This window comes from Poecilia reticulata, chromosome 18 (assembly GCF_904066995.2).
Source record: "Poecilia reticulata chromosome 18, P_reticulata-male-v2, whole genome shotgun sequence".
NCBI classification, from domain to species: domain Eukaryota; kingdom Metazoa; phylum Chordata; class Actinopteri; order Cyprinodontiformes; family Poeciliidae; genus Poecilia; species Poecilia reticulata.
Genome location: NC_088847.1, coordinates 27,796,666 through 27,808,383, shown reverse-complemented (window position 1 = coordinate 27,808,383; position 11,718 = coordinate 27,796,666). Strand labels below are relative to the sequence as shown.

At 38.0% G+C, this 11,718-nt stretch overlaps 2 protein-coding genes across 2 annotated transcripts in view; both read right to left on the bottom strand.

Moving 5' to 3' along the window:
* Positions 1-755: 755 nt before the first annotated feature.
* On the bottom strand, positions 756-8,567 carry LOC103480869 (uncharacterized). Its single transcript, XM_008436070.2, has 6 exons — positions 8,415-8,567; positions 5,986-6,336; positions 4,259-4,451; positions 2,747-2,811; positions 2,576-2,686; positions 756-2,171 (listed from the first exon to the last, which is right to left on the bottom strand). The coding sequence occupies exons 1-6, from the start codon at positions 8,494-8,496 to the stop codon at positions 1,543-1,545; spliced, it is 1,431 nt and encodes a 476-aa protein (XP_008434292.2). The 5' UTR covers positions 8,497-8,567; the 3' UTR covers positions 756-1,542.
* Positions 8,568-9,452: 885 nt separating this feature from the next.
* The window catches only part of LOC103480870 (uncharacterized), a gene marked incomplete at its 5' end in the record, with an annotated part of 2,968 nt that continues 702 nt past the window's right edge, over positions 9,453-11,718 (bottom strand). Inside the window, 2 exons of the mRNA XM_017310442.2 lie at positions 9,453-10,097; positions 11,498-11,617. Of these exons, the coding sequence (XP_017165931.2) occupies positions 9,763-10,097; positions 11,498-11,617 (455 nt within the window). The remainder of the gene's footprint in view (positions 10,098-11,497; positions 11,618-11,718) is intronic.

The following is an 11,718-nucleotide window of genomic DNA, read 5'->3' as shown; positions in this document are numbered from 1 at the left end:
TGTATGGGAAAACATCATCGGCACGTCGCCCCCTCCAGACAGGGTTTTGACGCCCCCTCTGATGTTGCGCCCCTATGGGTTGCATGCGCTGCATACCCACTTTTTGCGCCACTGAGGGTGAGGTGCATGCAGTTTTCATTGTCACATCATTGTATCAAAAAGCTTTCATGATTTTTTTCTTTTTTTCAAAGACCTAAACACCAGGTCTGCCTGGATGCACAACCTAAATGACAAAATAAATTAGCAGAGGCACTGAAACTCATTGTCAGGTTTAACCCCTGACATAAGTATATAACTCTGCAAAAGAAACACGGAGACAGAGATTAGAATTCAACTCGCTGCGAGGAGAGGTGTTCGGAGATGCAACCAGTCACATGCCCCAAACAAACTCTGGCTTGCATTCCGCTCTCCCCGCTTTTTATTTGGGGAAAAGCCCTGGTTACAAAATGGTTTCTAAAGGTGGGGGAGCAAACAGGCTGAAACTGGTTTACAGTATGCATTCCTCTTCCTTCTCCAGATGCCCCCAACTGGCCTTCTTCTCCTTATAAGATAATGGTCAGCATGCATCGTTGACACCAGCAACTGTCTGCTGGCGTCCTGGAGCGGGGGTGGTTTTACAACCACATGAAACAAATATGTGACACAAGTTTCTACTAAATCCACACACTATTCATAAACAGAAGAGATACTTTTATAGATAATTATATTATTTAGAATGAAAACTAATAAGTAGAAAAAGATAATATAACATTTATCCAACACTCATCTGTGTGTATGGAGCCCCAGTGATTTGATGTAGGTCAACTGTTAGCTATAAATGGGCCTCAAGAGGGAAAGGAAACCATCTTTGTCCTGTCTGGGTCCCTTTTTTCTAGATAAACTGTATAAATTGGACTCTAAGAGTGATATTGTTATGTTTCTATGCAAATTGTTGTAACATTTTCATGTAAACTTGTTTAATTCATTAATATTTGGCTCAAAATTGTCTCAGTGCTGCCCTCTCTGCTACTGCAGCCAGATTTTCTGATTGAAAGTCTGGTTGATGTTTACATGACAGGTATTAGGTATGAAATTGGCATTTCTTTTCATTGTTTGACTTCCTCAGTTTGTGATACTTAAATCATTATCTTTAATTAGTTTATTCACTTGATTTAACAAATTTCATCATTAATTAAAAATACAAAGTCTTACAACACTTTTATAGAAGTGAAAAAGGAGCAGGAAGAAGGAAAGAAATGTGTAATCTTGCAAATTTTGTGAAATCTGTTGGGAATCTCTAATCCCACCATCTTGGAATGTTCTCGACATTAAAACACATTAAGCACACATATAACCAATTTGTTGTTGGTATAAAGAGACAGTAGCTAAAACCAAGAGTTTCATAAGTGACCAGGAGTACTGCATGACAATTTTTTTTATTATTAATGGTATTATTATTACTTTTTTTAGTATTATCCAACATGACTGCTGAAAGAAGGCAGTGGGATAATGAGAGGTGCAGGTATAAGTAGCCATGAAAAAAATACATTTATCCAAACGTTGCTACTCTTCTGTCATATCAGCCAGAGGAGAATAACGGTTAATAGACTCTAAAGGATTTAAAGGCCATGAAAAATGTCTGCGGTGAACCACTGTGTCACTATAATCACCATTAATTAAGTGATCATTTGTGGGATGGACATTTGTTTCCTTGACTGCCCCAAGAAGCCTGAGGCCAGCTGCAGAACCTGAGGCACCCAAAGTTGACATGTTGCTTTGATCTAATTCTCTTTTCGATGATCGACCAGGACTCAGTTTGCTGTTTGGCTTTTCATGACCAGATTTTCCATGTTTTGAAAACTTTTTCTGGATCTTTTTGGTGTCTGTGTTGAGGTCTGGAGTTTGGGTGAAGTATCTCAGAATATTCTGCTGGGATTCAGAAGAACTTTGGAAATTTGTTGTCTTGTCATGCTGGTAGACGTCACCCGTAGATCGGATGTCCTCCTGTAGTTGACGGATAGTCTCATCTTTGTGTCTGCTCTCTAATTTCAGATCGTAAATCTGTTTCTCTAGATCCTCATTCTTGATTTTTTCTGTGTTTTCAGATATGTTATTCAGAAGGTTATTCATTTCACAGTTCACACTTTTCAAATCAGAGTTGGATGATTTTCTTCGGTTGATTTTCTTCCTCGCTGCAGTTAAAACCACAAAACAAGAGTTAACACTCGTGAAACCTTTGCAAGAAATCTAAACTACATCTGAGGAAATAATCTATTTTTTGTAGCTTTAGGTATATTATTCTTAATGTTGAGTTATTGTGACAATTTATTCTTTTATATATTATTATTATTATTTTATTGGAAGATTTGACATTGTAAGTTTGTTCAGAAATTAAATTTCAGCAACTTTTTTACAAGTAACAATAATTGTTATGTTTGCGTCTTCAAACAGCAGTTTGAAGGTGTTAGTTGCAGTCTACTTAATCCATTTACTATTTAAAAACCAGAAGAGATGTATTTTTGTGATCATTTTATTATTGGTACAAATTTGTTATTGTCCTTTAGTAATTTATTATCAAAAGACAACTCTTACTTACCATTTTTGCAAGAGGTCTGCCACATGCAAATTGAGATTCCAGAGAAAAGCAAGATAATAGAAATCACTCCAACAACGCAGCAAATTTCAAACTTGAACCTCGTACAGGAAACTAAAAGGAAAAGAATTGTTAAGAAATAAACTTATGATTGTAATTTATTTTTTTTTTTACCTGAAAGGAGGATCTCTGCAGTCCTGTTCTGATCCATTTGTGGTTGGTTCATTCTCCAGACAATCCTGCGGTCACATGGTCATCAGTTTATTTTAAAGTAATTTAACCATTTTAGGCAAACAACTCGTGTAAAAATGTTTACATACATCAATGCTGAACAACTCAGCCCTGGATACATGGTAGATAATGGTGGATGGAATCAAAAGATTAATTAAATTAAATTTCTGACCACATTAACTCATGGGCTCCCTCTAGCGGCATAAAATAATAGTAATTTTTGACATCAGAATTATAAATCTGAATAGGCAGATTTATGATGGTGGGTTTGGATAATAATCCATAATTTCATGCTGATTTCAACTCACTTCAGCAAATTTTGTAAAGCTGCTTCATGAGGTAGTGACAGCTGCTTGCTCTGCTGGTTTTTCTAAAAACAGATAGGATCAAATATGCTTTTCTATAGTTTACTAACTTTATTTGTACTGACTACATTCCTAACAAAAAAGATCACCTGCAATCTAAAAGTGACAAATAGCTATTATTTTAAAGAAGGAAATAAAGACAGAATCTGATCATGAAGATATTTTACATAAATTGGAGGAACTATTTTATCAGCCACTCATTGGCAGAATTAGACAAACCACATCAACGAATACAAGCCTGTATACCAATGGCCCTCAGCCATCTGGATTATGTGTATGGGTGCAGGAGTGGATGTGTGCTGATAGGGTGGGTTTGTGTGTCTACGTGGATTGAGTGTGTGCAGATATGCAATTTGGAGGTGGGTGCGCTTTTGAACAGTCAATACCCAGGAGTGGCACAGATCTGGTTGCCTCAGACCTTAAAGGTTGTACCAGCCCCAGGTGGGAAGACAACAGTCAATCCCTCGGGCCATTTGCCCAACATAGAAACAAAAGTCCAAAGCAAACAGCAGGAGCAACAATCCCATCACACAAACAATACCACACCAGTGCACTCAAACCCATCTCCACATTAGATGCAACAGCAAATGAAGGCCATGGCTCCTACACCCAGCATTCTCATCCCTGGTGTATGCACGGTTCTGTTAATGTGAAATATTGCAATGAATGAAGGTGTAAATGTCTGAAGTGCATTAAGAATGGAAATGCAAGCCAACCCTGAAGCCCTACATTTCTGGATTGAGTAAAATCAGAGACATGCTTTACTATGGACCATCATACTGATGGATTGTTGTAAGAACATGTAACTTATTTCCAACAATATACTGGATAAGAGAATAAGTCCAATTGCCTTAGGATTATCATGTGCTGGATGACAGAGAATCTACAACAGAACACAATCACTATTGTTTCATGCAGTCTTTGATTTTTGCATCCTATTAGTAAGATATAAGATGTGATAAGTACTATTAAATCCTTCATATATGGCATGAAAAAGTGCTTTTTTGGACATGGTCCAGACATTTCTATATTATATTGCATAGATGCAAAAAGGAAGGTTAAAAAAAGGAAAAATGTGAGCTGCTGTTACCTTCTTGTGGAATCCTGCATAGAGAAATTTCGCCTAGAGAAGCATCCTCTGGAATCTTGTTCCTGGTTTGGCCCCTCATCAGTGATGTCATTTCCTTCATCATCCAAAGACAGCCAGCAGCTTGTTTCATATGCCACAGTCGCTCCTTCACTTTCGATAAAAACCACTGCGAGTTTCGGCTCAGATGCTGCAGCTGTGGAAACAATTTTAAACACTTTGTCAAACTGTACGTTATGATCAAACATGGAGAAGCAGCATTCAGCTTCTATGCACCACCAATCTGGAACAAATGCCCAGAAAACTACAAAACTGCTGAAACAGAGTTCCTTTAAACCAAAACTGAAGCCCACCTGTCTAGAGATACTTATGAAACATTATAAATAAAACATTGACCAACATATTTTATATTTATTGATGATCATGATGATGGCACTAAACAAAAAGTAATGTTAGTCTACTGGTGACTGTTGTTTTCATGCCTTTCATTTTTATGGTTTTATGATGTAAAGCACTTTCAACTGCCTTGTTGTTGAAGTGTGTTACATGAACTTGATTGATTTACTTGTGTCTGCCTCCATTTTGTAGTCGCACAGGTCTGTCCAGTCAAAGGCATGGACTCCACTGGAGCCCTAAGTGTATGTTGGCACCATGACGTTAGCAGCAGATCCTTCAGCTCCTGTATGTTGTAAAGTAGGATCCCTATGGATCCCTATTGATTGGATTGAGAAAACAGGGACAACATTGCGCAAAACAAAGTAGTAATACTTTGTTTTGCACAATGTTGTCCAGCTTTCTAGTGGCAAGTTGCCTTGCAGGTAAGTGGCACCCACACATCTGGCCATCTACAGTGTATGATGTCACCAAAAATCTGATTCATGATCCAGTTCTGGTGCTCACATTCCCATTAGTTTCTCATTTAACAGTGGACAGCTTATTTAACAATATGCTATATTAAGTGCTTTATATAGCATATATATCTGTTTTTGGTTGAAGTGCTAACATTTCTTTTACACAGTTACAGTTGCTATGCACATCTACTCCAGAAGAGGGCACAATAGTCCCAAAATGGGCATAGAGGGACATCACCGGTGCACAACCAGGAAGTAAAAGCAGCTGTGGCCTAATAACTACATGCCTTTATTGTCTTGTCTACATCCATAGATTCTCATTTAAACAACAGAGTCTATGCCAGGTGTTTAGGGCAGGCGGTCCTTGGAACCGCAAACAAGAATCACAGTTTTGGAGTTGCTCTGACCCAGTTCTCCAGCCGTCACAATTGGGTCTTATCAAATTTACCGAAATTCTTACAATTCCCATTTTTTTCCCAAGTCCCACCAAGTCCCAATACAAAAACTTTAAAGAACAAAATGTTCACAATTTGAATCGGATATTACGTTGTTTACTTCACCTGTCAGTGGTCAATATTTATGAACCTTCAGGTATGTTAGCAATCTAAAAGTCCTGGATTTGTCAAGTGTAGGAAAAGTGAAATGCGCAATTACATGACAGACAGGGAAATACAATGAAGACATAAGATTTTTATTATGAAACATAAAATTGGAGTGGTGGCCTTAATGATGACAAAATAACATTAGTAGTAGTAATAATAATAATAATAATAATAATAATAATAATAATAATAATAATAAAGATGCACATATAAACAACAAATTTTTATTTTTATCCCAGTTCAATTCAGCATATTAAACAAAGTAAATGCTACATACCAACCGCCAGCTCTACTTTTGTCGCCTCTCTGCTTCTGTTCCCTTGGATGATCAAACACTGATAGATCCCGGAGTCTGACGGCTTCAGGTTGGAGATCCTCAGCGAGAAGTTCCCGTTTTTCACCTCTCTCATGAAGAGACTCGTCCTGAACTCAAAGGCCAGGTTCTTCATCTCAAATGTCTCATAGCCATCACGGTACAAGAAGACGATATCTGAGTCCAGGTCTTCCTTGGACCACTCCACCGTCGGAATGTGATCACTCACAGGGATTTTCAAGTTGCAGGGGAGGATGGCGTTTCCACCAGCAAAGGCTACGACCTTCTCAGGGTGAACATTTGCAGAATAACCACCTTTAAAAAATGTAAACATAGTAGCCAATGAATATTTTTGATTTTATGAATGTGTTGTACTTAAGTTACAGTGTAGTAAATATTATTGGTTTCAAAAAGAAAAAAAGCAGATCACAATTTTACAAATGCGCAGAAAAACCAACTGGTGAGCAACTCCTCGGAGACTCAAAGCTCTGTGAATTAGTGCAGAAAAAGGTGCTAAGAAAGCAACATTAGCAACAAATTCCAAGTTCTTCTGGTGGATTGTGTTATTTAACATCTTTAGTTTCTGACAGATGTCTCAAGTAGCCTAAATCTTACTGGTTTTATACAGAATTGGTGACACAGCTGCCCTTCATTGGACTGTACCTTGAGAAAAAAAAGTGTCATGATGAGGCGTCATGAAGTGTTTTGACACAATGCTAAACTGCATTGATACCGTTTGCTGGAAACTCACATCTCATTAATGAGATTCCAGGAGAGCCAGTCAACCAAAAATGTACCAAACTTTAATAAAGATCTTTTAGATCCACTTACACATAAAAAGGCGTATGACGTTGCTCCTGTGGTAATTCCAGTGAAATTATTTGTCTTTTGTAAGTACAAAACCGTTATCTTTAAAAAAAACAAACACTCCCTCTTTGTCCTGCTGCATTTCCCGCTCCGTCCACCATGTCATCATATCTGGTTTATTTCATGTTTGTCTGATTTCTTCGATAACATTCCGTAGTTGCATCCTGATGCCCTATGTGCTAATGGGATGTGGATCGCCGGGTACGGCAAGAGGGGGGACAAAACACTGAAACAGAGCAGGACCCCACTCATGCTCTACATGTAACTGACAACAAAAAAATGCACAAAAAATATAATTACCTGTATTTTAATTGGTTGGAGTGTAGCAGCAGGAGGGTTTTTCCCAGGGCATTATTCCTGCTGGAACCATTACTGCATGCATATTTATATTTCAAACTTATAAAGTTAGGCTTAGTGATTAATCATGATTAATCACAGCACTAGAATGTGATTAATATGATTTAGTTTTTTTTTAATTACCAACACTTGGAATAAGGTAGTTTGGTTAAGCTGAGAAAAAGTGAAATTACAACATACATTAGTATGCTGAAACTTTCTTTTTCTGATTGGAGACATTAGAAAACACAACTTGAGTCACATCTCTATAAAACATCTTTGCAGACACTTTAGCATTCTCTTGAACTTCCCTCACCTGAGCTAAGTGTTGCGTAATCATGAGCATAACACACGGTTTGCATGCCAGGACGGCTGCAGGAAGCTGTTCCTCTTATGACTCACAAACTAAGAATGCTGTTAAGCACACATGGAAAAAGTCATGTGACTCATTTTTTTTATCATTCGAGAGGACGTAAACATTATTACTGTAAATGTGTAGTAAGGATTTCCTGGAACACGAAGCTCTAAGTTTAACAAGTTGAATGCTTGTAGCATTTTTTAATTCAGCTCAGAAAGTCTCTCCTGGGAAACAGATTTCCGTCAATATTCATCATTCCTAAACATGCAGGTTTCACAAATAATGGAGGCACAATATGCCAACTCCACACTCTTCTGATTGCTCCTGTGTGCAAAAAGAATATAATAAAAAAAAAGACAAAATGTGCTTAATTTTTATCAGATGGGAAAAGAAACCAGATAAAATCAAAAGCTTATGGTTTGAGGAGTGATCAGGAATGATGTTGCTGTTTGTTGTAAAAAGATTTTTAGTGTCAAGAACCCCAATGTAGCTGTTTACACCTCAACATTTATAGTAGCACTTAGACTATCACTGTTTATTTAAAGCCTCTTATAAAAGCAGCAAAATTATTACCTAACGTCCAATAAATCAGTCATCTTACTAAAAATCTGTCTCCAAGTAAAAATGAAATAGATAACTCTAAACTTAGCTCTGCTTTAGTGTCTTTGATCCTGTTTTGTTAAACACGTTTGAATGATTAAATCTCAGGCTAATGTTGTTCTGTAAGGAGCAGTTTTGTTGATTATTATTTACCAACCTAAGTCTACACATTTATAAATAAATCTTTCTTTAAGTGCTCATGTAAAACCACATCTCCCTTTTTAATACATACCCTTGAAGAAAATCGTTCCAAGTATGAGGCAAAGCCAAAAATACATCGCCAGCTGGTCTGAAACAAATTCCCTCTGTTTCATAAGAAAAATAATTGTTTTGTTTAAAAAAAAAAATCACATTAATGAACAGCCCTTTTTAAATCCTGTCAGCAGAAGAGCTGGTCTGATTCTGATTCAACTTCATTCATAAATCCGTCTTTTCCTTTCTGGGTGTGACGTGCTTCACTTTGTTTGGTCTGGCCACTCAGCTACGTCATGCAGACGAACACCCACAGCTCGTCTCCAATGACAAACTACAAACCTGTTTGTCAGAGGAGTTTTTTCTGTTGTGAAAACTGGAAAAAGGACCACAGCCTAACATCAGAACTGAAACTAGATGAAGTGGGTATGAACAATTAATGCTTAGCATGGAAAATCCCAACCTGTTTGTTGGGAGTTTTCCGCAGTTTCATTTACACTGCACAAGACTCTACTTGTGAGTTCTTGTTCACATTTCTTGTTTTCTTGTTGCATTTACTACTAATCTTGCGAGGAGCCATTATGTGAAAGTCCTGTGTGCCTTGGCTAGAGTCACTTACAGGTCTGGAAGAGTAAAAATTATGCTTTGGGACAGTTTATTGTTAAAATCTTTTCTGAAAAGTGTCTTGAAAACTACAACCCATTGTAGAAATAAAAGGTTCCAGTGAGGACGAGGTTGTTTAAAAGGGTTGAGGGTTCCTTTATAGATTCACTTCAGCATCAAGAAATGAGTAATAAACACTGGAAGCAAAAATTTGTTCAGTCCAGTTCAGACTTTTAATCTGACATTCATGAAGTTTAGTCTTCAAAAGCTTCAATCAAAAACAGCAACAGGTTTATGGCAGCATGCCATCCGTCATTCAGTTTCTTAGAAACATTCAGGAACATGCTTTTATTTACACCAGAATATCAGTCATAATATATTAGTAATTTAGGATTTTAAAAGTTCAAGTCATCTTTAAATTAGTCCAAAATGAGGTTTGAGATTAATCACATCCCAACTGCCACATGTCATGTGCCCTTGGTAAGGCACTAAACCAGGGGTGTCAAACTCCAGTCCTGAAGGGCCGCTGTCCTGCAGTTTTTAGATGTGCCACAGGTACAAAACACCTGAATCAAATGGCTTAATTACCTCCTCAGTTCTCCAGAGCCTTGCTAATTACTTAATTATTCTATTCAGGTGTGGTGCAGCAGAGGCACTTCTAAAAGTTGCAGGACACCGGCCCTCGAGGACTGGAGTTTGACACCCCTGCACTAAACCCAAACCTTTCTACCTATCAGTGTATGAACTTGGCCGCTCCTTTTGGACAGCTGGACAGATGTTTCAGGTCAGGCCCGGTTTGGCTGCTGATCTCCCGGTGAGTTTTCCGCCTCAGCGTCAGGATCAGACATTAGAGATCGGGTTTCCCAGGAATCCAGAGACGATCCGGTGGAGCTCTGGCTGGTTGTTGGATGGTTGTGCTGGCAGGCAGGACGGTTCCAGGAACGGCTGTCGTCTATTTGGATGGTGTCCGCTTTGCGCCTCTGCTTATTCAGCTCCGCCAGGATGCAGTTTTGCCTGTTTTCAGTCAGACTCAGCTGGTTCAGAAGGGAGTTGGATTTACCGAAGTCAGTCATCATGGTTTGGTCTAACTTGTCCTTTTGCTCTGATGGTTTTTCTCCATCTGGGTTCAGACAGTCAGAAAAAGAGTCAAATGGAAACATCAGTAACATTACATTTAAAATAAAAAAGGAAACACAAACAATCAGGCACAAGCATTTTGTCACTTTCCTAAAATAATGTGACTATTTTTTTTGTCATAAAATGATTTAGGCAAAAAAAAAATACTCAATGAGGATTTTATTTTAGGAAGATGACAATGTGTTAATCAATTAACTGAAATTTTATGAGAAAAATGTATCTGATGCAGAATGAAGAATGAGGTATGAACCAGATTGTAGTAAAAAAAACCCACAGAGAGGAACGACGGGAAATGGACAAAATGGAAGAAGCAGAAGTTGAGACTCCAGTCATGCAGCCACATTGTTATTTCTGAAGGTGAGTGAAAGAGAGAGAATGAAACCAACAGTCCTGCAGGAACTTCCAGTCAACATCATCAACAGTTACTGAATGCTGCTGCTAAGATTGATTAACTTAGATTTATTCAAATCCTTTTATTTTGGGGAACAGCTTTTTCTAGTGCAACTATTATTTCAGATTAGTGATATTATCCCATTTGTATAATTTCTCTAGGTTACAATAATTATTGATATTTCTAGTTTAAAAGTTTTCCTGCTTTACCACTTTTCAAATTTAAACTATTTTTCATTGTTTTTCCAAATTTTACAATTTCTCTACTATTTTTATTTTAGACTCATTAATCTAGTTTGGAGAAGAACACCTGTGTGTATGAAAATTATGTACAGTTTTCACAGAAAAATAAATGTGAGTAAATTGTACAATATGTCGTCCCTGAGTCTGGAGTTTCTGCATTCATTCTGTTATCTGGATAAATTCAGTCATCCATCCATTTTCTTGCACCCTTGTGAGGTCGGAAGGTGCTGGTGCCTCTCCAGCTAACGTTCCGGGCGAGAAGCAGGGTCACCTGGACAGGTCGCCAGTCTGTCGCAGGGCAACACAGCGACACACAACCATGCACACACACACTCACACCTAGGAGCAATTTAGAGAGACCAATTAACCTGACAGTCATGTTTTTGGACTGTGGGAGGAAACCGGAGTACCTGGAAAAAACCCACCATGCACAGGGAGAACATGCAAACTCCATGCAGAAAGACCGGGGCCGGGAATCGAACCCAGAACCTTCTTGCTGCAAGGCAACAGCTCTACCAACTGCACCACTGTGCAGCCGGATAAATTCAGCATTTAATCAAATATGCTTTCACTTATCACTTGCTAACAAGATATGCAAAAGTAATTCATATTAAAATTTTATTTTCCTAATTCCTGTGTTACATCTGTTTTATTTTTCCTTCTCATATTTCCTCATCTGGTCTCTCTCTGTAAATAAAATCACCTTATTTAATGACGTATTTATTCTGCTAAATAAGAACAGTAACTTACCAGAATTCGTTCGCTTCGTTGTTACCAACAAATACAACATCAACAGTAGATTAAATAAATGTGAAACTGCTAAAGCGACACATATCAGAATGGTTGTGGTGGTGGATTCCTCCCCGGGAGCTGAAATGACAAGAAACATTATTTTAAGACCAGAATAAAAAAAATGTTCAAAACTGTTTCCGGCTAAGAACGGTTCAGTTTCAGAAGTCAGATTATTTCCT

Excerpts from the sequence above, each read along its gene's own strand:
- LOC103480869 (XM_008436070.2), bottom strand. The coding sequence starts at position 8,496 with ATGAAACAGAGGGAATTTGTTTCAGACCAGCTGGCGATGTATTTTTGG. Across the intron at positions 6,337-8,414 it reads TGGAACGATTTTCTTCAAGG|GTGGTTATTCTGCAAATGTT; the intron begins GTATGTATTAAA and ends CATTTTTTAAAG. Across the intron at positions 2,172-2,575 it reads GCAGACCTCTTGCAAAAATG|CGAGGAAGAAAATCAACCGA; the intron begins GTAAGTAAGAGT and ends TTTTAACTGCAG.